Source organism: Malaclemys terrapin, chromosome 15, assembly GCF_027887155.1.
Source record: "Malaclemys terrapin pileata isolate rMalTer1 chromosome 15, rMalTer1.hap1, whole genome shotgun sequence".
NCBI lineage: Eukaryota > Metazoa > Chordata > Testudines > Emydidae > Malaclemys > Malaclemys terrapin.
In genome coordinates, this window is record NC_071519.1 from 25346096 (window position 1) to 25370209 (window position 24114).

At 46.4% G+C, this 24114-nt stretch overlaps 1 protein-coding gene across 2 annotated transcripts in view; it reads left to right on the forward strand.

Moving 5' to 3' along the window:
• Positions 1–24114, forward strand: part of GLB1L2 (galactosidase beta 1 like 2) — a 49181-nt gene that overhangs the window by 14580 nt on the left and 10487 nt on the right. Inside the window, exons 3-13 of one of the 2 annotated variants that reach the window (XM_054005353.1) lie at positions 681–749; positions 2344–2439; positions 5603–5711; positions 6187–6279; positions 9550–9631; positions 13896–13957; positions 18385–18469; positions 20615–20752; positions 22066–22146; positions 22752–22858; positions 23909–24055. In XM_054005353.1, coding sequence (XP_053861328.1) covers positions 681–749; positions 2344–2439; positions 5603–5711; positions 6187–6279; positions 9550–9631; positions 13896–13957; positions 18385–18469; positions 20615–20752; positions 22066–22146; positions 22752–22858; positions 23909–24055 — 1069 coding nt within the window. The remainder of the gene's footprint in view (positions 1–680; positions 750–2343; positions 2440–5602; positions 5712–6186; positions 6280–9549; positions 9632–13895; positions 13958–18384; positions 18470–20614; positions 20753–22065; positions 22147–22751; positions 22859–23908; positions 24056–24114) is intronic. The other variant, XM_054005354.1, reaches the window with a different exon arrangement.

Below are 24114 nucleotides of genomic sequence, written 5' to 3' on the forward strand. Positions count from 1 at the left end.
TCGATCTCTCGGGGATCGAATTATCGCGTCAGGACGCGACAATCGATCCCCGAATTGACGCTTGTACTCACTCCTACCTGCGCTGGTGAAGCGCCATCGACGGGGGAGCTGCAGAGGTCGATTTGCTGCCGTCCTCACAGCGGGGTGAGTCAGCTCGGATACGTCGAATTCAGCTACTCTATTTGTGTAGCTGAATTTGCGTATCTTAAATCGACCCTCCCCCCCCCCCCATAGTGAGGACGTAGCCTTAGACTCCTTTTCACTTCATTACTTAGACTCCCACTCTCTTACCAACCTTTAACAGGCCTCCCTCCTTACTGATCCTCTGAACTTGATCCAGCAAGCCTAAGGGCGTCTGAGCTGGTGTAACTCACATACTGAAGGGCTGGAAGAAAGAAATGTAGGAAGAAAAGCATCTAACAGGAGAGTGTAAGAAGTGAGGTATAAAGACAGCCCCACCCTACTCGAACTGCTGGCTCCTCAGTGTGAAGTAACATCAACATATAGCCCTTTACACAGGTGCACAAATAGCTGTAAACATGCCTGAATCTGTTCCTGGCTAGAAGAGTGTGTGCACAAGAAGGCAGTGTATTGGGGAAGGGGGCAAAGGCCCACAGTCCTAGCCCCACTGTTCAGTGTGTGAATTCCCAATCCCCCGTTCTGACGGTCTGTGTTTTCAGGTATGTGCCATGGAACCTGCACGAAGCAGCGACTGGGAAGTTTGATTTCAGCGGAAACCTGGATCTAGAGTATGTGGTGCAAGAAGTTGTGGGGAGGGTTTGTTTTGGTTTTTTACTCTATTGTTATCACTGGTTTGAGTGTAGGGGGTGGGGGAGGGAGGGAACAACAGGAAGAACAATGAGCTTTGTGTGTTTGAATCTTTGTTTGCACCCCAGGTGGCTTGTTGGATTTGCATGTGATTGTACTTTGAATAAAAGTACATCCCTGATCCTGTCTGGTTGTAGGTTCACTGCCTCTCCCTGAGCAATATCTTTAGGATGCAGCTTCTGTTAAGGAAGGATAAATTTGACTGCTAGAGAAGTGTTTACATAGGAAGCATGTGCTGCATAGATAGTTTTATAGGACATGTAGAGAAATGTTCAGATCGCTTCCCTCTCCTCACCCAATCACCACCACATCAGGCAGTCCTGGTTTGTTTAATGCCTCCTTCCTCCTTTCTAGGGCTGCAATGAAAACTATGCTAGAAGACTGTGGTTTGACACACTCCTTGTTTTTGGTGTCAAGGATAGTGGTCAGGAACTCCTTTCGCAGTTGATTCTGCCAGGTTTCAAGGCTGGTTTGCTTGTCTAGCATGGAGAAGGATGCAGGGTTTTTTCTAAGTTTCGCTCTAGCTAACATCTATAACAGGGTTCTGACACATTCTCTGACCATATCATTGAGGCAAACTCTATTGGGACCCTGCTCACAGCAGCATGTTTAGTGACTGTTTTGTTGAGCATGGAGCTGTTCCCAATCCAGATATCATCTTGGGTAAACCCGTCAGTGTAGCCTAGTGGTTTAGAACAGGTGACCGGGAGTTGGGAGAACTGGCTTGTCTCTGCCACTGACTCTGTGTGACCTTGAGCAAAGCACTCAGTCTGTTTTGTGCCTCATCTTTCTCATCTGTAAAATGGGGATGGTAGAGACGTGCCAAGTAATAGTATCTGACTAGACGCTTCTAGGTTGGAGCAGCATTTTCTAAAGTCTCAGCTATGCAAAACATCCACAAAAAGTGTGTAGTTAGCCTGTGTTTGTGTTGGCGGTTTACCTGCATGCTTGTTAAGATGTAACAGGCCCATTATAAATCTCTGTTCTCCTTCCAAAAGCCCTCCTCTCCCCATATGCTGTCTTACTCTTGCCCTTCCCCTTCCGTCCTCAGCAACAGTGAAGGTCATCCATTAACTCTCAGCATCACCCACTGACTTTACCATGAGTGGGAAGTGGGGGGAGAGTGGTGATTGTGCTTGGTGCCATCTGTCAAGTGGTGAATCATTTCTCTCTTCTGGGTAGAGGCCGCTCAGTTCACTCTCTGGGCAGTCTGCCTTCATGGTTAGGTCTGAAGCTCTCTGTTGTGTGGAGTCAGGTGGTGGGCAGTGCCAGTTAAATGGAATAATGGTATTGCTGCCGATCATGTGACTGCATTAAGCCTCTGCGCCCACTACCCCTCTAATTTTTTGAGGCCTTCGAAACCCACTGATATGGAATCACCTCCTATTGTTGTTACATCAAACTATTTCCTTTGACTTTGCTGCCTAGACAACATGGTCCTGGGTGCATTAGGAATGCACAGAAACCAGGTGTTTTTTTAGCGAGCCAATAATTAATGTTGTCTGTATCTCCTAGGGCCTTCCTTACCTTGGCAGCTGAAGTTGGACTGTGGGTGATTCTGCGTCCAGGACCCTATATCTGCTCTGAATGGGAACTTGGTGGTCTTCCCAGGTAAGAGTATGCATGGTAGTCACGTGGATTTGGGTTCTTTGTTTGACTCAAATGCTCAGGCATTCAGCCCTTAACTCAAGACAAACTGTGTATATTTTGTGTTTGTAAGACCATAGGAACACACAAGCTCTCTGGGTCATGCAGCCCAGCCTCCTGCAGAGATTCAGAAATAACGTTAGGAAATGATCAAATGTTTCAGCCTGTTTATTCCAAGGAGATGGTCATGTCCCATAGCAGAAAGATTCCCACTCAGTCATTGGTCCTTTCAGAACATTACAAACAATAGACCTGGAATTAGAATTCGTCTATGAACGGTTTGTTTTTTAAAGGCTATGGTGTGTAATGGTTAGAGCAGAGAATTGGCATTAGGAGAGCCATGTTCTATCTCTGACTCACTGTGTGACTTAGATTTACCTTCCTTATGCTTCAGTTTTCCCATCTATAAAATACAGATAGTGATATTTGCAACTTGATGTAAGGATACATTCACCCCTGGGCTCATTTTAATAGCCCTATGGGGACACACACGTGATGTGGATGGGAGCAATAATGTCCCATGGTTCCCTCATCCCTCTATTAGAACTTCTTTTAAAGCTTTGTCCTCCTGAGTACCTTTTTCCCCACCAACAAAACCTTCACTTACAAGCAACTCTCTAGATCTGTGAGGCTATCCTAGCCAGCGGCAGCTCCGGCTGGTTCATAAGGTGGAGTCAGCACATTTACCAGTTATCCGGCTGCCACTGCATAAGTGGAGTCTCATGTTTACAGCAGCCTGGTCATGGTAAGAGCCTCTGAGAGTCAAATCTAACCCGTAAGCACTGAGAATCTCTCCTGGTTACCAGATCCCAATGGGACAGCTGCCAAGATTCAGTCCCACTTGTTTATCTTTCCTTGTCTTGCTCACCAGAGCTTTAACCTCAGTGGAGGTGCTTGGCTCAGATGAAATTTTGGGATGATCTCTCCCCACGTTTCTCGTCTCACTTTGCTGCAACTCACGCTCTCCCTACTCTCCGACAAAATGAGTTCAGAGTGTTTTGGCTATCTCATGCAATTAGCATAATTTTATCAGGAGACGATTTTGATTAAGGCCCCTGGGGTATCCTTCTGCCGCGATGTGAGGCTTTTGCCTTAACACTTTGCCACAACATGCAACAAACTGTTTTGTGCAAGCCTGGGGGCCCAAGTGGCAGCAGGATGTGCTTCCGCCTGGGAATCAAAATTAAAGTAGAGTTTTGAGATTGTGAATGTCTTACAGAGATGCTCTCTTGTCCCATCCTTTCACCATCACTCATGATGCCACAGCTGCTTGTGATAACAGGAAGCAGTTGGTTAGAAATAATATTAGTCGAAAATGACAGCATTATTAGCTGATCCCAGGTCACTGTTGTAGCATATTTTGCACTCAGAGAGCCCCTTTTGCCTGATAAAGTAAGTAATAGTATCCCCATTTTACAGTTCAGGAAACTGAGGCAAAGCATGGTTGTGACTTGGCCAGAGTCATACAGTTGCAAAGTGGGATGTAGAACCCAATAATTCTGACTCTCAGATCCTTGCTCTTACCATTAGCCCAGGCTTTCTCCTGTAGGGACCGGCAATGAGCAGAGTTACTGAGGTTAGATTGTAATTACTCTGCAGTACACTGCACTTGGATACACATTGATTGTTGCTTTGTTATCCCAAACAAACCAATTAAATCCTGTAAACCTGCACTAGAAGTGAAGGGAAGAGCAGCTGAAAGGACGTTGTGTGTTTGGGGTGGTGATTTGGAGGTGTTGGAAGCTTGGGTTAGGATGTATTTTTATGAAGGAGCATTGGTTGTAAGAATGCAGAAAACTCAAGAATACTCTTCCTCGCTGTCACTATAGACTTTGGAGATCATAGGCTGCTCTCACAATTCACCCCCACCTCTTTCTGTCAAGGGCATATTTTTTTTTCCCCACTGATAGCTCAAGAATGATCCAGCTCAAAAACAAATAACCTCTTTATCTTCTGAGATATAGGGCTTAGCCCATGAGATATCATGAATGTGAATTGGAATGAGACCGAGCCTCCCAAGTGCATATTCCAAAGTACAGGGTTGACAGAGGGGGTGACGGGTGATTAGAATCCAGAATCTTGATTTGGACTCGTTAACAAATGTAAGTGGAGGTTTGCATTGTAAACATACTTAATAGGATTATGATCGGGAAAGCAATTGTTTCTTACATGAAACATGCTCAAATGTCTCATGGGATTCCTTTGCCATTCATGGCATAAATGTCTGTGTAATGCTCTGTGCTGCTAAATAGCTGCTGTCTTCACCTCCAGGGTCTCCTCCTGCAGTCATGGGTGAAGGGATTTTAAACTCACATGCCCCTTCTGCCATAAAAGATGCTAGATAAATATAAAGTGACTGTAATTATTTGGCACATCTGCCCCTTCTGTGTCTTTGAGTCACTGCTGCTGAACCAATGGCAGAAGCAAGCATTTTCCTGTTAGCGCTGCAGAGAGCACAGAGAGAGCAAACTGGCTTCTGTTCTGCCTCTTTTATTATCCACACTAATGTCTAAACTTCTGGTGCAGGATCTTTATTATTGGGACTGATGTCTGAAACAGAGATAATCCAGCTTGACATTGAGATCCCAAATGCTTCTGCAGAACTATTGCTAGGAAAAAGCCTTTTTGACTTGGAAACTGTGTGTTTTGATCTGGGAGTGAGTTAAAGAGAGAATAAAGCAAACTTTACAATGTGTCATTTAATGAGTCACTTGAACTGCACGTTGGATGCTACAGTTAATGTGAATCCAGGGCAAAATCACTAATATCTGTGTGTGAAGGCACTGGGTAAAAGTACAGGCCATGATTATGTCCTGAGTATATCTAGCTTAGAGTCTGATACTGCTGTGTGCTTTTGGAGAGATGTAGAGTACTGTCAGCTCCCATCTAGCTCGCTGGGAGCTCAACACCTCTCAAGAAGCCCTCAGCACCTTGCAGGATGGAGCTTTTGCTGAGCCAAATGACCTAAAAATGGCAATTCTTTCTGCCTGAACTCTGTGACGTGTAAGCGAGTGGCAGTAATGCATACGGGCTGGAGCAGAAGTGGGTCCCCAATCGATTCCCACTGCTGCTGCTTCTGCTGAACAGTTTCTGGTTGCTCTAGGATTCTCCTTCTGTTCTCTCCTAGCTGGCTACTCCAAGACCCAGAAATGCAACTGAGAACAACCTACAAGGGCTTCACGGAGGCTGTGGATGCCTATTTTGATCACTTGATGGCCAGAGTGGTCCCTCTTCAGGCAAGTAAGATGCATCACCCTCTCTTTCCAGGACTTGGCTGCTGTAAGCATTAGAGTCCACTCATGCAGCGGCAACAGGATAACTGGCAAACGTGCTGACTCCACCTAATGAACCAGTCTATACTGCAGCTGGCCATGGTAGTCTCTCAGATCTAGTGAGTTGCTTTTAAGTGGGGACTTGGGCAATCCTAGCTCATCTTTTACTGAGTTCTGTGGAGGAGCAAGGTGCGCAGTAGGATGACGCGCCCATTGGATTACTCTCTTCCTCTCCCGCCTCCTCCCGCCCACAGCAGCGACAGTGCAGGTTTTCCCTCGCTTGGAAGGCACAGGCTTTTCCACCTTAACTGCTGAAGTGTGAGTCCCCTCTCCTCCTCGCAGACATTTGTTTCTTGAGCCCAGGGCTGGTATAACCCCACTTTCAGCTGGGTTAGAAACCATGAACCTGGTGATCAGCTTCTCCCCTGTCTCCCTACAGTACAAGAAAGGAGGCCCCATCATCGCGGTGCAGGTGGAGAATGAATATGGTTCCTACGCCAAAGACCCTCAGTACCTGACCTACATTAAAACGGTAATGTTGGCACTCCCAATCTTTCCTGTAGCAGGCACCTCCCGAGCCTGCTCTTTAGCTTCCTCCTTTCCTGCACTCCTACAAACCTCTGCTGACACCTGAGCACACCTGGAGAGCCTCAGCAGGGTCAGTGTCTGATCCAGCTAAGCTCCAATACCCGTGTCCCTGTACCAGGTGAAGTGATCCCCCCTATATCTCGATGGGGTTGGGGTGGGGAAAGAGATCGTGTTTAACCCCTTCGCTGCAGACACTGCTGACCGTTGCACGTCCTGAGCTCTTCCCAGAAACACAGGGTTACCCACCTGGCCCTGGGCAAGGCTGTCCCCTGGCTGTGCTCGTTCCCATTCTCCACACCAGAAGCAGTTTTGCGGTGGTTCTGAGGCATGCCAGATCCAGTGCCTTCCCTGGGGGAGCGGTTTCTGTGAGCCAGAGACAAGCCTCCTCCGAAACCTCTGTAATCTGCTCAGCATTGGCCAGGCAGGCTAATTTGACTAAGGTCTCCCTCATCCTCATCAAGCAGAGACTGTGCCCCAGTCTGGGTGCAAAGAGCTGGTGTGGACTTGAGGAGGCTGTGTTACCCTGGTGGATCAGATATGAGCCATGCTGACTTGCTTACCTCTGCTGCTGGCACGATACCCATGCCAGTGCAGACAATTAACTGGGGCCACTTTATTGCTCAGAGGGTCATCTTTCCGTGAGAATCTAAAAATCCTGTTATGTATAAGAGGGAAGTTACTTGCTCAGTGTCCTGGTGTGTGTGTGTGTGTGTTTGTTATGGGGGAGGTGTTCTGTTTTCAAATGCTTGTGCTGCAAATGTGTAAGATTCAGAGTAACTATTAAGATCTTGGGTTGGGTGGATAAAGACTGACCTCCTCCCACACATCCCTTGGCTTCAAACAGGTGGCACAGTTCTCTTTTTGCCCCTAAGACCCCGCTCCCTAGAGTATTGTGTTTTCAGGCCCAGGTTTGCACCATAAACTCAATGTGTCCCCTGCTTTTCTGCCGTGGCATTGGCAGCTCCTGCTTTAACCTTGCAAGTATTTCCGCTCCCTTGTGCTAGAAGCCAGTTGGAGAGTTAACTGGATTAGTTCTGGCTCAGGCCATCTTATTCCTCCCAACTAGCCTGCAAGTATTCAACTGAAGGAGTCATGTGGCGAGGTTCCTAATCCTCTTTGAATTATTCCCCTCCTGCGTTAACTCAATCTTCACCTCCTTGGAGGGTTAAATATGACATGTCCTGGTTAAGAGGTTAGAAGGTTGATTTCTAGCCTGAATAAAGAATGTGAGAGCCATTTTAAAAAGTCTGTCTAGTTCACACTCCCACTTCTTATATCAAGTGATGAGCATGTAAGTAAATGGCTGTTTGGGTCCTATACCACTCTGACATGGAGGTGGCACTATTGCATTGCTCTGAGATCAGCCTTGACAATTTACCAGCACAGGTGTAAAGTCTGCTTGCTCACCTTTACCATTATGATTATGATGATGAAAGAACTAGTGATATTTCACTCACCTGTCAAAACAAATTGCATGCCCCAGACGAGTGGGTGAATAGAATTTTTCAAGGCTATTTCCTTCCGGTCTAGTATTGCGTGTGACACCTCCTGTCTGAGGCTGCGTTGTCTAGTGGTTAAAGAGGAGGGACTAGGAAATCAGGACTCCCGGGTTCTGCTCTTCGCTTTGGATCAGAGTGTGGTATAGTGTTGGTGCAGAGACACTCCTGGGTTCTGTTCCTGGCTTGGTCCCTGGGTTTTGAGTGTGGTGGGCTGGTTACTTCACCTCCCTTTGCCCATCTGTGACTGTAGACTGACTAGAGTTTGTTAACACGGTGCAATCATTGTAAAATTCACATTTAAATTAAAAAAACATAAACAAAACAGCCCCTTAAGTTCCCACTCTCCATCACACCCTGTCAGGTGCTACCTTTACCCCTCTGTGTCCTTGTCATGACTTTCTGTACCAGCAGCTACCTTCCTCAAGGTACATGAGCATACTGCTGCTGTGATTATCTGAATACATACACCTGTGCCTGCCCTTGACTCTGTTTCTAATTCTGGTTTTCCTGTTGCACCCTGAAATCCTATAACGCATTTCAATCTGCAGCGACTCGCTGCCTTTTTTTTATTTGCATCCAAGTAAAATAAATAAATAAATACAAACCTAACATTAATGCAGCACTCTAGGACTATTAAATAAGTGCAAGTGAGAGAAATTCCAAAATTCCCACAGTAACTGAATTCTGCCCCACTACAAGTGTCCATTAAGATCTAAACATGATAGCGAGTGCAGTATAATGATGAACAGAGATTGGCAAAGAAACTGGAAGCAGGCCAATGTATCTCTGAAATTTGTCTCTCTAAGTTCTCAGTCACAACATTGATTTAATGTAACCTTCCTTTGTGCAATATGTAAATGTTCATCGTGTAAGTGCTTTACAGACATTAGCTAATGAATCCTTGCAGGTAACTGGTTCAGACTGATATGTATTTATCCCTATTTTACTATATGGTAAAAGTAGAATGGAGAACTAAGAGAAGTCACCATTCAGAGCTTACCGTTCAGGGATTCCCTTGGCATAGTGACCTATGACCTTTGCCCAGAAATGAATGAGAGCTGTGTCCATTACTTGGGATTCTGCTAACCCACCCTGGTCTTCTATATTAAATGGTAGGAAGGCAGACTGTTCTTCTTTGCCTCCTTCCCCTATATTGCCCTTGGAGTTGGAAGCAGCGGAATTACCAGATATGTTCAAAATATTGCCCAACAGGGATACGTAATCCTGAAATTTGGGAGGGCCAATCCGGTCAAATAAAGAATCTCACTGGGACAAAAAAAATGAAGGGAGGCAGAATAGGGGGCTGTGGTAGCTTCAAAATATATATATTTCAACCACTTCTCTTCTTGTAGTAAAGTTTGACAGCATGTCAAAGGGAAGGAGCCTGCTCCCATTGAAATGAATGGGGATTTTGCCATTAACTTCAATGAAAACAGGAATAAGATGTGGTTTGATATTTGCATAGCCCATTTTGGCCAGAAAGTAGCACAGTGCTTTATTGTGAAGTCCACAGCTGTGGCCCCAGATGAAACTTCCTCCATTTCTTTGGATGGACGAAAAATAGTTTTGGAAGCGTCCCGGGTAAGAGGTCTGTCCCCTATCTTCCTCCCTCCACCCCGAAGAAAGATGATTCTGAACTGTACCTCCTTAGTGTGCTGGTGAAATGGTACATTCAGGTCCCAGCACAATGATTTTTTTTTTTTTTTTTAATGTAGGCCCTGTTAGACAGAGGGATTGTGGAACTGTTGATGACTTCTGACAACAGGGATGGACTGTCCGCTGGCTACGTGGAAGGAGGTATGTGGCATTGCCATGGTTTTCAAGGGGAAAAGTTAAAGCTACTCTTCTAGTCTGGAATGGTGGAAAAGATTGATGCCTTAAATGAGGGGAGGTGCATTTCCTTAGGTACAGCTTTATTATTTATTAATTTTTGTGTTGCGTTAGCTCGTAGGAGCACAAGTCGAGGACTAGGGCCCCGTTGTGCTAGATGTTGTACAAACAGAGCGAAAAGGGAGTCCCAAAGAGCTTCGTGCACACTCATTTTCAGTGTATGACCGGGATATGGGTGGCAGCAGAGGGGCACCGTGGCTATACAACCCGTTGAAGCACTGAGGAGCTCTATAGCACTTTCCAGACAATGTGGAGGAGTCGAGGGCTGATAGGGATGAACAGCTTGGATATAATAAGGTTTAGCCATATATAGCTACCTCGTCCTGTTTGGTGAGGGGCATCTGCAACTTCCATTAGAGTTCTTCGGAAGATGTAAGAGAATCAGATACCAAGAGGTGTTGAGCAAAGAGGTTGAAATTGCGGTCGATGCTAAAAATACTGCCCTAGTTATTTATTTCAATTTAACACATTACAAATGCCTACATGTAAGCACTAGTTACCCTAACAATTATTAAATGTGCGATCGCCTTTTGTTAGGATTTTGGATTTTAGGTTCAAAGTCAGAAGGCCTCATTAAAAGCTAAAATGGGAGACTGAAATTTACCATTCTGAGAGGGTTGAAAATAGTTTGTGGAGGAGCAGGCTGGCTAGCCGTGGGTTACTGTGGCGTCTGTGTGCTTGTCCCTAGAGCGTGGAGCTTTTGTGGTGCGAAGAGGAGTAGGGAGGAACAAGTTGACTTTTGTGGTATAAATCACATAAAAAATCAATCCTCCTAACGAGCTATAATCTCCCTGAAAATAACTCCTAGAAACCCAGTTTAGCACCTAGCCATACAGAAACCCAAGTGCATGAGCTCCGGTTTCTGTGTTCTGCATTTGATGGTGTTACAGTATCGTATTGAGATGTTGCTTTTTCCGTGCCTGATCCTGCAGCTAGCCCTTAATCACTTCACTATTGACATCAGCGGGGCTACCCACCTGAGTAATGATTACTCACCTGTGTAACGGTTTGCAGGTCCCAGGGCTATGTTAGTCACAGGTAAGGCAGCGAGTCTTTCACTGAGGTCACGGATTCCATGACTTTCCAGGCCCTCCGTGACTTCTGCAGCAGCAGGTGTGGCTGACCCTAGGGCTGCCCTAGCAGCTGGGCTGGCCTGGGGCCAGCCACACTGGCCGCTGCTCAGGCAGCCCCAGAGCAGCAGTCCAGGAGCAGCGGCAAGGCCCCGGGCCACCCCTCCACCCCCAGAGCAGCAGCAGCAGGGTCCCAGACCACTCCCCTCCCCCCCCCCCCCCACCAGCAGCAGTGGCGCGCTGGAGCCTCCCCCACCCACTCCCAGAGCAGCAGGAGCACCCCCCCCTACACCCAGCAACTATGATTTAGTCAGGGGTATTTTTAGTAAAAGTCACGGCCAGGTCACGGGCCATGACTTTTTGTTTACTGCCCGTGACCTGCCCATGACTTTTACTAAAAATACCCGTAGCTAAATCATAGCCTTAGTCACAAATGCTGCTGAAGTTCAGTCCAGAGAGAACTGCATGGAGATCACACAATAAAAGTGATCTTTGCTCTTATGTTTTAAATAAATATAAGGAGGCGGGGGGGATGCATTCTTGGTGTAACTCTGAAGCTTGTCGAGTTGCACCCCGACTTAATGTAGCCTGTTCCAATTTTCCTTTCAACTGCAGCAGTTTCCAGTCTTGTCCACACAGGGTCACTCTCTCCCTGCCAGTGAGCTCAGCATTTGGAAGGGGTGGGGGTGGAAATCCCCTTTTTAGCACTCTTTGCCTTCCCTGGGAATGTTTACTGCCTTGGAGTTTTCTCTCGTGCGGAGTTGTCTTTTTCCAGAGGGCTGTGTGATGAGAGGGCTTTGATACCAATTCGCCTTTTAGATGTCATAACAATCTGCTCATTAGAGTCAACATGTCAAGTAATCAGGAACGCGGAATAACTAGGGCTTCAAGTGATGCTGCAGCAACAGCAAGATGGCTGAAAGCACAAAAGAGAAGGTAATAGAATCTGCTGTGGAAATAGGCAGAAAGATGAGAGGAGAAACTGCGGTCATGAGGCTGGAGAGGAGTATAAAGCCATGGTCCTGAGGCCTGGTTCACTCTTCTTGTCAGTGGAGGCTTGGTTTCCTTTTAAAATGTGTGCCTGAGTCCCATTCATGCTAGTGGCTGACAGGTGCCTTGCAGAGAAGAATATCCATTATGGAAGGGCATCTGCCCCAGGGTGTCATAGCCAGTCTGGTAGTTCTCTCCTAGCCCCTACTCTGTGGCCGTAAAGGGCCGTGCTGGCAGCAGAATCAGTGCAGTGGTGGGAGCAAGGCTTCTCGTGGTGTGCATCCCCTCCACACCCCTGGACACAGCATATGCCATATGTTGCAGCTCTCTGGGGGTAGCATTGAAGCCTGTAGCTCGCTGTCTGTATGGATCCATCAGCCATCGACCTGGGCTAAGGAAGGAGGTGCAAGAGCTGCAGAGGCTCCTTGAACCCTGAGGCTGGCGTGGCAAAGCTTCAGTACTTCTCCACAGGCTGGAGTAGGGTAAAGTATCTCCCGCACAGCAATTCCCAGCATCCAACCCAGTTCATCAGGCAGGGAGATGATCTGTTACAATTTTCACCAAGGGGGTAGACACGGGGCTGTGGGTGGCTGTTATTGGGCCATCCTAGCAAAAGCTGCCTCTTGTACTCCCTGAAGATGGGAGGTGCTTTGGACAGGGAAGGAGAGTTTCCAGAGAACCTAGTTAGCTAGCTCACCATTATATCTGGGTTAGCTCTGTCGCTCCCCAGTGTCTTTGATAGCTGCTCAGCAATATATTGCTAATTCCTAGTGGACTGGTGGCCTCTTCCCATATAAACTACCATCACACTCTCTGCACTAATTGGCAACCTTGTTGGCAGTCTTGACAGTGAACCTAAGGGCTAAATGGGCCACAGAATCCAAACTCCTGGTCCCTCCAGGTCAGAACTGAAGTGCACTAGGGTGGGATGTGCGTAAAGCTTACCCTGCTGCTGCCCGTGGTTTACTTGATTTGCGGCTTTGGGCTTGATTTTGTTCTCCCACCAGTTTCAGTGGAGTTCTTGATTTGCACTGAAAGCAATACTGGGCACCTTGTCTCCAGGGCTTTCAACCAGTGTGTTCCACCAGCAGTAAACTCGTGTTTTGTTCTTGCAAAAGAAATGACTTACTCATCCGTACCAAAGTCTCAGGGTTTGCACATTGGTTACAGAAATCTGTGAAAATCAAGGTAAAAATGGTGAAATGCTGGCTCTGCCTCTTGTAAATATTCTGTTTGAATCATTGTGCTTGACCGAACAGGGGCTGGAGCTGATGCCAGCTCTCTTTTAGATTATTGTGGAATAATGTACTTCTGTATTAGCGCTACTTGTACCACTGCTCCTTACATCGCCGAGCTCTTGGACTGGAGGGTCTTAAATGTCAGGCAAGGGCAAGAGAAGAGTTAAGCATTCTTCACACCACAGCCCCTGCTGTGTTGAGGAATATTGGTTACTGGGCAGCGGTGTACTCTGTTCCAAAGACAGGTCCTTGTCAAAGAGCTATGTGCACTAGTTCTCCTGGACTATGTAGTGCCTTTCACCCAGCATGCAATGAGCATAATCTAGCTGTCGGCTTGTTTCCGGTGAAACACTGGTGTGTCTCCCTGCTGAGATGTAGACTTTAATTGGGAGATCTATCCAGCTCATTCGTATTGCGGTTTCTGAATCCCTGCTCTTGTTCACCTACCCCCACAGAACCGTTAAGCTGTAAGCCTCTGCCAGGGATAGAGTATCCTGCAGCAAAAGCCTGGGAGATCAGAATTGCCTCCAGATACGATTTCTAATAATAACAGTTCTCCTTTGTGGTGCCTTTCATCCAAGGATCTCCAAGTGCTTTACGGACGCTAATTAAGCCTTGGGATACCCCATGGGGTGGGCTATTCAGTGAAGTCCACAAGCTGAGAAGCTTCATGGTAGGTCAGGACTTGGATCGGAGACCTCCAAGGAGCACCCAGGTGTGCTGCAGGATGTTGTGTTAATGATTCAGTAATTGGCTTATTTTCCCTCTGAGTTGGTGATGGGTTGATGCCCCATCCTGGTATATGGAAACATTCTATCAGGTGAGGGGATTGATTACTTTTCAGCACTACTGAAGACTCTTCTTTCTCAACAGTTTTGGCCACTCTTAACTTTCAGAAGGATTCCAGCTTCCTGGACTATCTGGACACAGTACAGGTAAGATGAGAAGATGTGTCTTTGTTCAGCCTATTCTTATCATTGAAACAGTGGCATCCAAGCACTGATACCTTGCTTTTGTGGTGGATGCTCCAGGCTCTCCTTCCCTTAGGGCCAAATCCCTTTGAAGTCAATGGAAAGTTTCCCATTGATTTCAGTGGAAGTTGGATGGGATCTTAATGAGGCTGCACCCCAATGCTCACTTACTGCTTGCTTTCCCGTATGGTTGTGGAGCTTGGCTAGTGTTTGCAACCTGGGATCTATCTTTGGGAAAGCTGAGGGATAGCGTGTATGCCATTGCATCAGAATTTCTACAGCTGAGGCCTGGCTCTGGTATAATGCAGAGAGAGAGGCTACAGATCAAGCTCTGAATTTTGAATGCCTCAAAGATGATGGATGTTTGGATCTAAGGTTCTGGTTCAGCCCATTACAGGTGAATCCTAATTTCATAATATTAATGGATACTCATGAAATTGGAGGGTTGGGCAGCTGGGAGCTTCAGAACTCTTAAGAGTTTAGTTTCAGCCTCACAGGGATTAGATGTCCAGGATAGAAGCCCACAGCTTTTCAAGAGCACAGCTGCAGTCATTGCAACCCTGAGGGGGGACAGCCAACCTCCAGGTTACTGAGAATATGGAAAACGTGGGTAGCACTGTATAAAAAGGTACAGGCTGTTTGCAAAATGCAGATTTAGATATGGGTTGGGTATTCAACAGCCAGCCCTCCGCCTTCCCTGTTGTTAAATTATATGGTGTTTGGATAGCGGGGCACTAGTCCAGCTGCATCTCGAGGAAATGGCATGGTGGGAATGAGTGTGGTGCAAAAGCAAGATGCTGAGATGTCCCCGATAGACTTGCTACATCACAAAGCCACCAGTGACGTGTGATTAAATTATCCCCCCTGCCCAGATTGAATTTGCAGCATGAGGTCTGTGTTTGTCTGTCCTTTTTAGTGCTTAACAGATTCGAACGTCTGGTAATTCCTTTTTCTAATATTGAGTGATCGATTAAACAATTAAAGTGAACAAGTTTTGGCAGGAGAAGGCAGGACTCCACAGCGGCCTATCTGGCAAGCGTGTCCGTCACAGCCATAACCGAGTGCCTCTTGCTTACTGGTGGGAAGAGGGGATGGCATTCTGAAGTGTTCTGCTGGTGGAGCCCTTGGGATCTGTGAGCAGATTTACTATTTCCAGGTCCTGATCTGACTCCCCTCACCTGGGATTCCATTGTTCCATGACATACGCAGCTATTGATCCACTGAAGAGAGGCCAGAATAATTTCACTTTGGCAGCAGGGAGTTGGGCCTGACTGCTTTGGCAGCATTCCTAGTCTCCGCGTTCTCTCTGCTTCTGAGTATTAATGTGCAGGTACCACTGGATCTCGGAACTGGAGACCTTATTACCTGCAGCTTGAGGGCTCTTTATCCAAGTGGAAATAGCCTGATACTTGTGGTTTCCTTTAAAGAGGATTGTGCTATTCTGCCTGACCCACAGGAGCCTGGGCATTGGTCTGTTCCTGGCTTGAAATACCTTCTCTACTGTCCTGTAAAGGTTAATTGTTGCCAGCTATCTCAGAAAGCCAGAAATCTTATCCCCTCAAGTGTTTGTTAATGGGGAGGTGATGGGAAGGTTCTTTGGACTCGTACTAAATATCCGAGGGATTAAGGGTAATTTAAAGTTTAAATTCCCTGTGTATAATTTTTTTTTTGGGGTGGACTAAGTGTTTCTTAAACCAAGTGAATTCACAAAGCAGAGTGAAGGCTCCTTCTGTTTGCCAAGCTGCTTGGTTCACACACAGTCACAGCCATGCCGAGATCAGGATAAAAATAAAAGTCTTGTGCCTATGACACAGCCCGCCAAGTCAGGGTCAGGCTGAGCAATGTCTTTTCAGAAGTATTTAATCATCGGGGGGCTAGTGAGCTGCCAATCAGGCTGTGCTGCGCTGCAGCCCCTGCGGTGGGGCCAGTGCACAGTAATAGAGGTTTCGGTCTCCTCTGGTAAAGCAAATTCAACACGGCAGCTCATTACAGCAGCTTCAGGGGGAAGTTTGGGTGCATGAGTCCATAGTTGATGGGCTCCACCAGCCATTTAGGCATGTCTCTAAATGTTCCTGCTTGTCAGTTTGAGAACTGGACTCCCTAATTTAGCCACTCAAGCTTGAAAACCGGGTTCTCTACTTAGGTGCCTTTGAACAGCAGGTTCTGGCAGTTGAAAAAGGGATCTGGATTATAGAGTTCATGGAATGGACTCCATGAACGGGTTGGGCCTGGTATGTGTCGCTGCTGTTTGCTCTCTCCTCTATTATTCTAGCTTTGCCATCCTACCTCGCTCCTCCCCTGCTATCTCAATCTTCGCTGCTATACAGCTTTGCCAGCAAGTTCCAGTCTTCACCTGCAATGCCCCCACCACCTGCTGTTCCAGTCCAGGGTCCCACCCAGCTTTGCCAATGCACCTCAGTCCTGACCTGCAGCCCTCACGCCTCCATTATAAGCCTGTAATGCCAGATTTATGGATAAGCTAAGGTGGTGAACTCTATTAGATTTCTGACCCAAATCAAATCTAAGCAAAGGACACCAAGCACTGGATTAACCCATTGTGTACTGTACTTTGCCACTTTTGTAACTGATATAGTGGGGCGGTGGAGGTGATGTCTTGAGTCTGTGTCAAGCAAACAGTAGTAGCTTCATTCCTGCCTTCACCTGGGGTGATTCACCATTCTAACGGTCTTTTCTCTCTAAAGACTTGGGTATCCAGGTCCAAAACTGATCAGAAGGCAGTTTGACTCAATGGGATTCTGTCTCCTTGCAGACATGCCTGCGTATTGGCTTTATGACAGCACCTTGTACAGGATCCTATCCCAGGGCACCCCCTGCCATCCCAGCAACACTGCCTGCATGGCGTTTTATTTAACGCTGTTCATTTGCAGGGGTGTACTCCAGTCTAGTGTCTCACCCGAGTGCCCCAGATGCCCTGCAGTGTCAGAGATGTAAGAGATGTAAAGGGCTGGCGAATTGGTGAATGAGCCCTTCACTCAGATTGCAGCCTGGTTGTGAGATGCCACAGCAGCGAAATGGGACCAAGTTTTATTTTTTTAAATGATGACAATCTCCTCTTTGATTGCACACTCTTCCCTCCTCCTCCTCCACCACTTTCCCTTTCTCCCCTAAATGCCAGCCTGGAAAGATTGGCAGAAATGCTTTGTGTCCCTGGGCTGTGGCCTGTCTGTTCTCTCATCTCCCCGTTTTCCAGCTGGGAACCTAATCGGGACTTCACATTCTTGGAAACTTTGCGAAGCAAATCCAACCATTTTAACCTGACCCACAGGCTAGAGAGGTTCTGCTGTAATTGGCCTTGCCATTCTGAGCTGGCACTGGAGCAAGAACTAGCATGTTCTTCACCAACCTCATAGTCATTGCTGATCACAAGGTACTGCGTGACCCTTGGAGAACAGCACTCCCTCTGCAACACTAGTTAATTATAGGGGTTGGAGGGCTGACTGTGCGTGTTCTTAGGGAGTCTGAATCATATTTTTGTTTGTCCTTGATACGGTCTCTATTCCAGGCGCTGATTAAATGCCCTGTTTGACTGTTTTGTCTAAAACTGATTGAGACTGTGTTTTATCAAGAGCTGGTCTGAACCTGGAGCAATTAGAACATTGCAGGCACCTGTAATTGTATTCTGCTAATGGAACATGATTTTCTGTAATTCTACTTACCGTATCCCCTTCACATAGCATCAGATAACCCCCCACCCATCAAACACAAGGTGAAATTGCCTTGATTATTAGTAAACATCCTGAATGGTGCGTGCTGACGAGTGATCGCACATGGTACTGTCTGGTGTGATGGGGCCAAGCGGAATTCCACAGGCGGTAAAGGAGCTGGCAAGCCATGACAAATGGGAAGAAATTGCTTTTTAATGAAGACCTAATTCCTGCAAAGGCTAATGCTTTCCTGCCATCGCCATATGCAGCATTAAAAAGGCATTAAGTCGCTAAGGTCTGCTGTTCCCACCTTGGCAAGCATTGGCTACAGCACACCTGCAAACTCGTAAACTGCAGTGGCGTGGCTGATAAGTAGACGTTTATAAATGGCTTGTTTTTTGCTCCAGTTGCTCAAAGCCTTGATATGTGGAACCATTTGGTGTCACCTGTTCTTTTGCGTTGCTTTGTGTTTCGCTTCTGGTGGTGTGATCGTAGGAGACTGTATATGCTGCAGGCTCTGCTTTGCCCATCTGTCCTAGGTGTTTCTATGTCTTGCTTGCCCAGGGTTTTATCTCTAGATCTTTTCTGTAAGCTTGGGAAGAAACCCTTTTAAGGGTCTTTTCCTCCAACAGCACTCAGATGATGAGCCTCTGGAAAACAAGGGTGAGCATTGGATCACCATACCCCCCCCCATCCATGTAATTCTGTCTTTTGTTTTTATAACAGCAAAATAAGCCGAAGATGGTGATGGAGTATTGGACTGGATGGTTTGATAGCTGGGGTGGCCCTCATAATATCTTTGATGCAGATGGTGAGCACCATATATTATCATCACACACTTAGGATTTATTGCAGTATAAATTGCTGTCAACAAACGTAGCACAGTAATGCTGTCTCCATCAAGTTTCCTATCCAGCGATGCCCCTAGCTCTGAGCAAATGCCTGTAAAATTTATAACCTTTTTAGTGGATTCACACATTGCTGTGGTGTTGGTTTTTTTTGGCTTTTTTATCCCTGTCAATGTCAAGTTAGCATATCAACAAGCTAGTGCAAGGAGTAGTTGCATAGATTCCAAGGCCAGAAAGGCCCATTGTGATCATCTAGTCTGACCTCCTGTATAACGCAGGCCAGAGAACTGCCCCAAAATAATTCCTAGAGCAGAGCTTTCAGAAAAACAACCAATCTGGATTTAAACATTGATATTAGCAGTTGATCTTTATATTATGGCAGTGTCCAAAAGGCCTCAACTGGATCACAACCACCCATTGTGCTAGGGGCTGTACAAACACAGAAAAGAGACAATCTCTGCCCTTAAGAATTTACAGTCTGAAGAGACAAACAAAGAGTAGGTGATGTGGATACAACATACAAGCTAATGAATATGGTGAAGAACTGATAGTTATGTGGATTGTAGAAGGATTTTTTAAATTGGGGTTAGAGATAAGGTGGAAGGGAAAGGAAAGAAGGATAGTCCCTGTGAGGATATTAGAAAGGACTCCTGGGTTTTATTTCACCTCCTCCACTGTTTCCTATCTCCCTACCTTCTCAGGGGTGTGGGTCGTCATAGGGGCAAATCATTGCCCACTGAAATCAGTGGGAGATTCTCCATTGACTTCAATGTGCATTGGAGCAGGCCCGTAAAGCACTTTGAGATCCCAAGATGAAAGGTGCTTTAGAATACGCTCAGTATTGTTGCTTGGGGAAAAAAAATAATTGATACTGGACTAGTGAAAATGGCCACCTATAGACCATCTTTCCTAAATTTTCAATGTTGCATGGTACTTAATTTTAAGGCAGGTTGTGGTGTTAACAGGAGTCAAATGGCTTTGTTCTAGTGATCTACATTTTTATGTGGCTCCTGTCACCACAGAATCTGAGTGCCTCACTCTCATTAATGAATATATTCTTCCAACACCCATATGGATAGGGAAATAGTGTTAGCCCCTTTTTAAGATGGGGAACTGAGGCACAGAGAGACGAAATGACTTTGCCTAGGTCACAGAGCGAGTCTCTGGAAGATTTGGGAATAGAACGCAGATCTCCTGACTCCTAGCCCAGTGCCTTAGCTACTTCGTCCCTATCTTGTGCAAATTGGAAATTTCTAAGGGACTCAATTCTGCATATGTATACTACGGCAGAAGTAAAAATGACATGAGGATTTTGTGATCGCTCTGTCATTACATTATATGCATAGTAAATAGATTGGTTTTCACTCCAACAAGATTATTTTATCTTTTGTGGGTGATATGGTCAACATAAACCTCATGCAAGCCTAGTACTTCCAAAAGTGTCGTGTCCCACTTCAGTTCATATATTAAGGAGCAAGGTAAAAAAATAAAGAAAACTTAAATAATTTGGTCATGACATAATGCATTTAAAATAACCTGTCTCTTCCCTGTGCAATTCTCTGTGTAACTCTGTAATCAGTATAGTTGATCAAGGTCCTTGCCTAGGCAGAATTCCCACTGAAGTCAATGATCACTTTGCCTGAGTTGGGAATGCAGGCTCTCTCGGACAGGGTGTGTATGAATGATTCCTGCAGAACATTTCAAGTGGAAAGGCTGCCCTATAGAAGGTACACCTCTACCCCGATATAACGCTGTCCTCGGGAGCCAAAAAGTCTTACCGCGTTATAGGTGAAACCGCGTTCTATCGAACTTGCTTTGATCCGCCGGCATGCGCAGCCCCGCCCGCCGGAGCGCTGTTTTACCGCTTTATATCTGAATTCGTGTTATATCAGGTCGCGTTATATCAGGTAGAGGTGTAGTTGTAAGTGACTGGAGTTACCCAAGACATGAATTGGGCTCATGAAGCATTGGGAGAGGAGGGTGATTGTAAACAAAATGCTCAATTTGAAATTCTTGAATTGTTCGCATGTTCAGTCCATACTCTGTTCTACTAGCTTCTTGATTCGTGATGCTCGGAGCCCTTGTTGGGAGTTTTCCTTCCTTTACAGATATGGTGAATTCTGTAGCAGAAGTCCTCAAAACAGGAGCATCCATCAATCTCTACATGTTCCATGGGGGCACCAACTTTGGCTTCATGAATGGTGCTCTGGATAGTGATGAGTACAAGCCAGATGTCACGAGTTACGGTGAGTTTTCATTCAGTGCCTCGCTTGCGTGCCCATTGCAAGCCTGCAGCCTTTGAGTCAGCTACAGCTGATGGAAAGCTCTATGCCCATCACTTCCTTGAAGGATCTAGGATCACCCAAACAGGAGAGAAGAAGGACCCTGATCTTGGCTCATCTGGGAAGATGGTGTGACTGTGACAAAGGGTTTCCTTTAACACTCCATATTTCTAGTCTTATTCCAGTATTGGGGGGATCCCTTCACTATGAATTGAGTCAGAAACCACTGGGTAGTTAGACATCTAGTTAACATCAAGTGGTGCTGTTTTCTCTATAGTGTCTCTCCTCTCTTTCAGTTAATGATTAAGGAAAGACCACCTGAGACCTCTGACACCAAAATAGTTGGTGGTTTGCTTTGACTTTTAACAATTTGAATAGTATCTTATAGCAATTTTAATCCCAAAAGTCCTCACTAAAACTATTGACTTTATCCTACATGGAGTTAAAGGCAGATGCAGAATGGGACCCTCGGTATGTGCAGCCAACACCGGGGAGGAGAGCAGCAGCCACAGTACAGTAGTGAGGGAAAGGAGGAAATGTTAGCATAGGATGCTGTGCTCATATGAAAAGGTGTCTGGGACCATGCAAGGCAGATAGGACCCCTATCCATTTACCACATAGCACTATTCTCAACGTATTTGTGTTGATGGAAGAAGGGCTGACTTGAGCTTGCTGTGATTTGAACCTCTGATTGCAAGAAGTGGAGAGATTTCATACCTGAAACATAGGCCTTTAACATGCATCCATATTTCTTCCCCTCTTCTTTGGCTTGCAATAACAGTTAAGTATTTTATTTGTCAATCAGTTGTATGAGGCAGGGGAAAGCCCATAAAGCATAATGGGAAAATGGATGGGAGAGGAAGGGTACTGGTTAAGAGCTCTGTTGTGTCCTCAGACTTTCATGCACTGTCGCCCTTGACTTCAGCAGGGCATTGTAGAAGTGAACGTGGGGGGCAGAATTTGACCATACACATGTATTATACCAGGAATAGGTGTGGGTTCAAGCCGTTTCTCTTCACTTTTATTTTACACCCATCTTCAGAATGCCTTTACTGTTAAGTAACTGTCTCTCCACACAATGGGACAATGTCCCAGGCCCTGTCTGCATTAAAGAACTTTGTGCTCGTGTAGTTAATCAACCAGTGCAGATTTCCTTTATCACAGGCCTTGTGGACATTAACACGTTACCCCTTTGGCTCTGACCTCTTGCTGTGCTTTACATGAGTACTTTCCTAAAGCTGACGATGCTCTGTAACAGGTGCATGCTTGTTTTCCAGACTACGACGCCGTGCTGACAGAGGCTGGAGACTACACGTCCAAGTTCTTCAAACTCCGTCAACTCTTCACCAAGATCATAGGTGGTGATAAACCTCAGAGCTGCTTCTCTACCCCTTAAATGCTGGCCTGTGCTATACCAGAGAAGCTTTAAAATTGGCCACCAAGGGTCTCTGCTGGATCCCTGCTGCTCCCCACACGGCTATGTCCCGCTGATCAGTTGGAAGCGTTTTCTGAAGCGTAGGAGGCCCAGGGATGTAGAGCAGCTTGTTACAGAAACGGCTGTTCAGCTGACTTCCCAGCAGCGGGATGGACGCATGCATTTAACGGTCTCTGCATGCAGGGGAAATGTGTCACGCCAGCAAACTTAAAACAAATGCAAATCGGGGAGGTGCTTTTGTTGTACAGATCCTGTTTGCATTCTGTTCTCTCTGGAGTTGGATAGGTGGCTCTCGCCGCTGAATAAATACACCAGCCCTGGCCCAGCCTTCAGTTTTGCTTGAGCTCTCTTTGAGGTGGATACAGTGCTCTGTTTGATCCCCGTGCTCTGTTGATTAAAGACATTTCCAGAGGCAGAGTTGTGGTCTAGAGGTAGAATCAGGGAGTGCCCCTAAACCCCCCTGACACCTTCTGTAGCATCTGTCTAGCAGAGCTGAAATATAACACCTGTCTTGTTTCTGCATTTCAGGGCAACCTCTGCCCCTCCCTCCTATGATCACAGGCAAAGCGTCATATGGCGCAGTCCTGCTGCCGCAGTATGTCTCTCTCTGGGAGGTGCTGCCATCTATTGTAGAGGTAGGTACTGTCCTTGGAGCTGGAAGATGTGCCAAGAGGATGGGATGATGCAAAGAAACACATTGCACTATGAACTAATGTCATCTTCTTCTGAAGGACCTCAGGTGCTTCACAAACTTTGAATATATAGCCACAGTGAAAGGCAGCCACCTCTGGGGTGGAGGAAGTCAACCCATTTGTATACCACATGCTGCACAAGAATGGGGAGGAGAGGGCACATTTTGCCCAAGGATACTAGAGCCAGTTGTCTCTAAAGTGCTACATGATCTTTAATGTCACAGGGAGAGGACCTGTGTTTTAAGGACTTGGTATGCTGTATGGAACTTCCATTTATTTACCGAGAAGGAAGACGTGGTGCTGCTGGGATTTGGTTTCAGAGATGCTTGGTATTGCAAATATGAGGCTTCACCCACTCCATTTACTAATACTTCACACTCATTGGAGCTCCTTCCATCTGTGAACTTCAGAGCTTTAGAAAACCCTCAACCATCCCTCTGGGCCTTAGTCCCCCAGGGTGTAAAATGGGATAATGATGCTTTCCTATTCACAGGAATGGTCATTGGCTAGCACAAGGTCACAGCAAGAAAGACAAGAATAGCATGCCAGGAGTCCTGATTCCTAGTCCCTGGCCCTAGCCATTACACCAAACCTACCTCCTACGTGAAGAAAGCAGGGATCAATTACTCTAATTATTCAACCAGGACCAAACAAGAAGTAATGGGTTTAAGATGCAGCACGGAAGAAGCTTTCAGAACCATAGGCAATGGAGCAGATTATTAAGGAAGCTATGAAATAGCCATAATTGAACATCTGTATTTGATGAAGGCTTAGACATCCAGCTAGCAGAGACGGGGTGTCAGCAGGATTGAAACTCATCACTTTGCTGCAGTTCTTTGCACCCCCGGGAGCCCTTTAAGAGGCAGCTTTTGCATAGGATTTGCGTAAATGTTGGTTTGTGGGACGTAGCAGCTACTTGGCTGAATGATGCTACCCATCTGTAGCCTGTCCCCTTAGAAAGGATCCCGCTAGTTACTTGTTCTTCCTTCGCAGCCCGTTAAGTCAGAGTTCCCGGTTAACATGGAGAACCTACCAGTGAATGATGGCAACGGGCAGGCCTATGGGTATACGCTCTACGAGACGGTCATAGCTGGTGGAGGACAGCTGCATTCCAGGGACAATGTCCGGGACCGAGCACAGGTAAAGAGTACAGAGCAGCAGTTGTTCTGACTCTACAGAAGGGAAATAGCTTGGCTGTG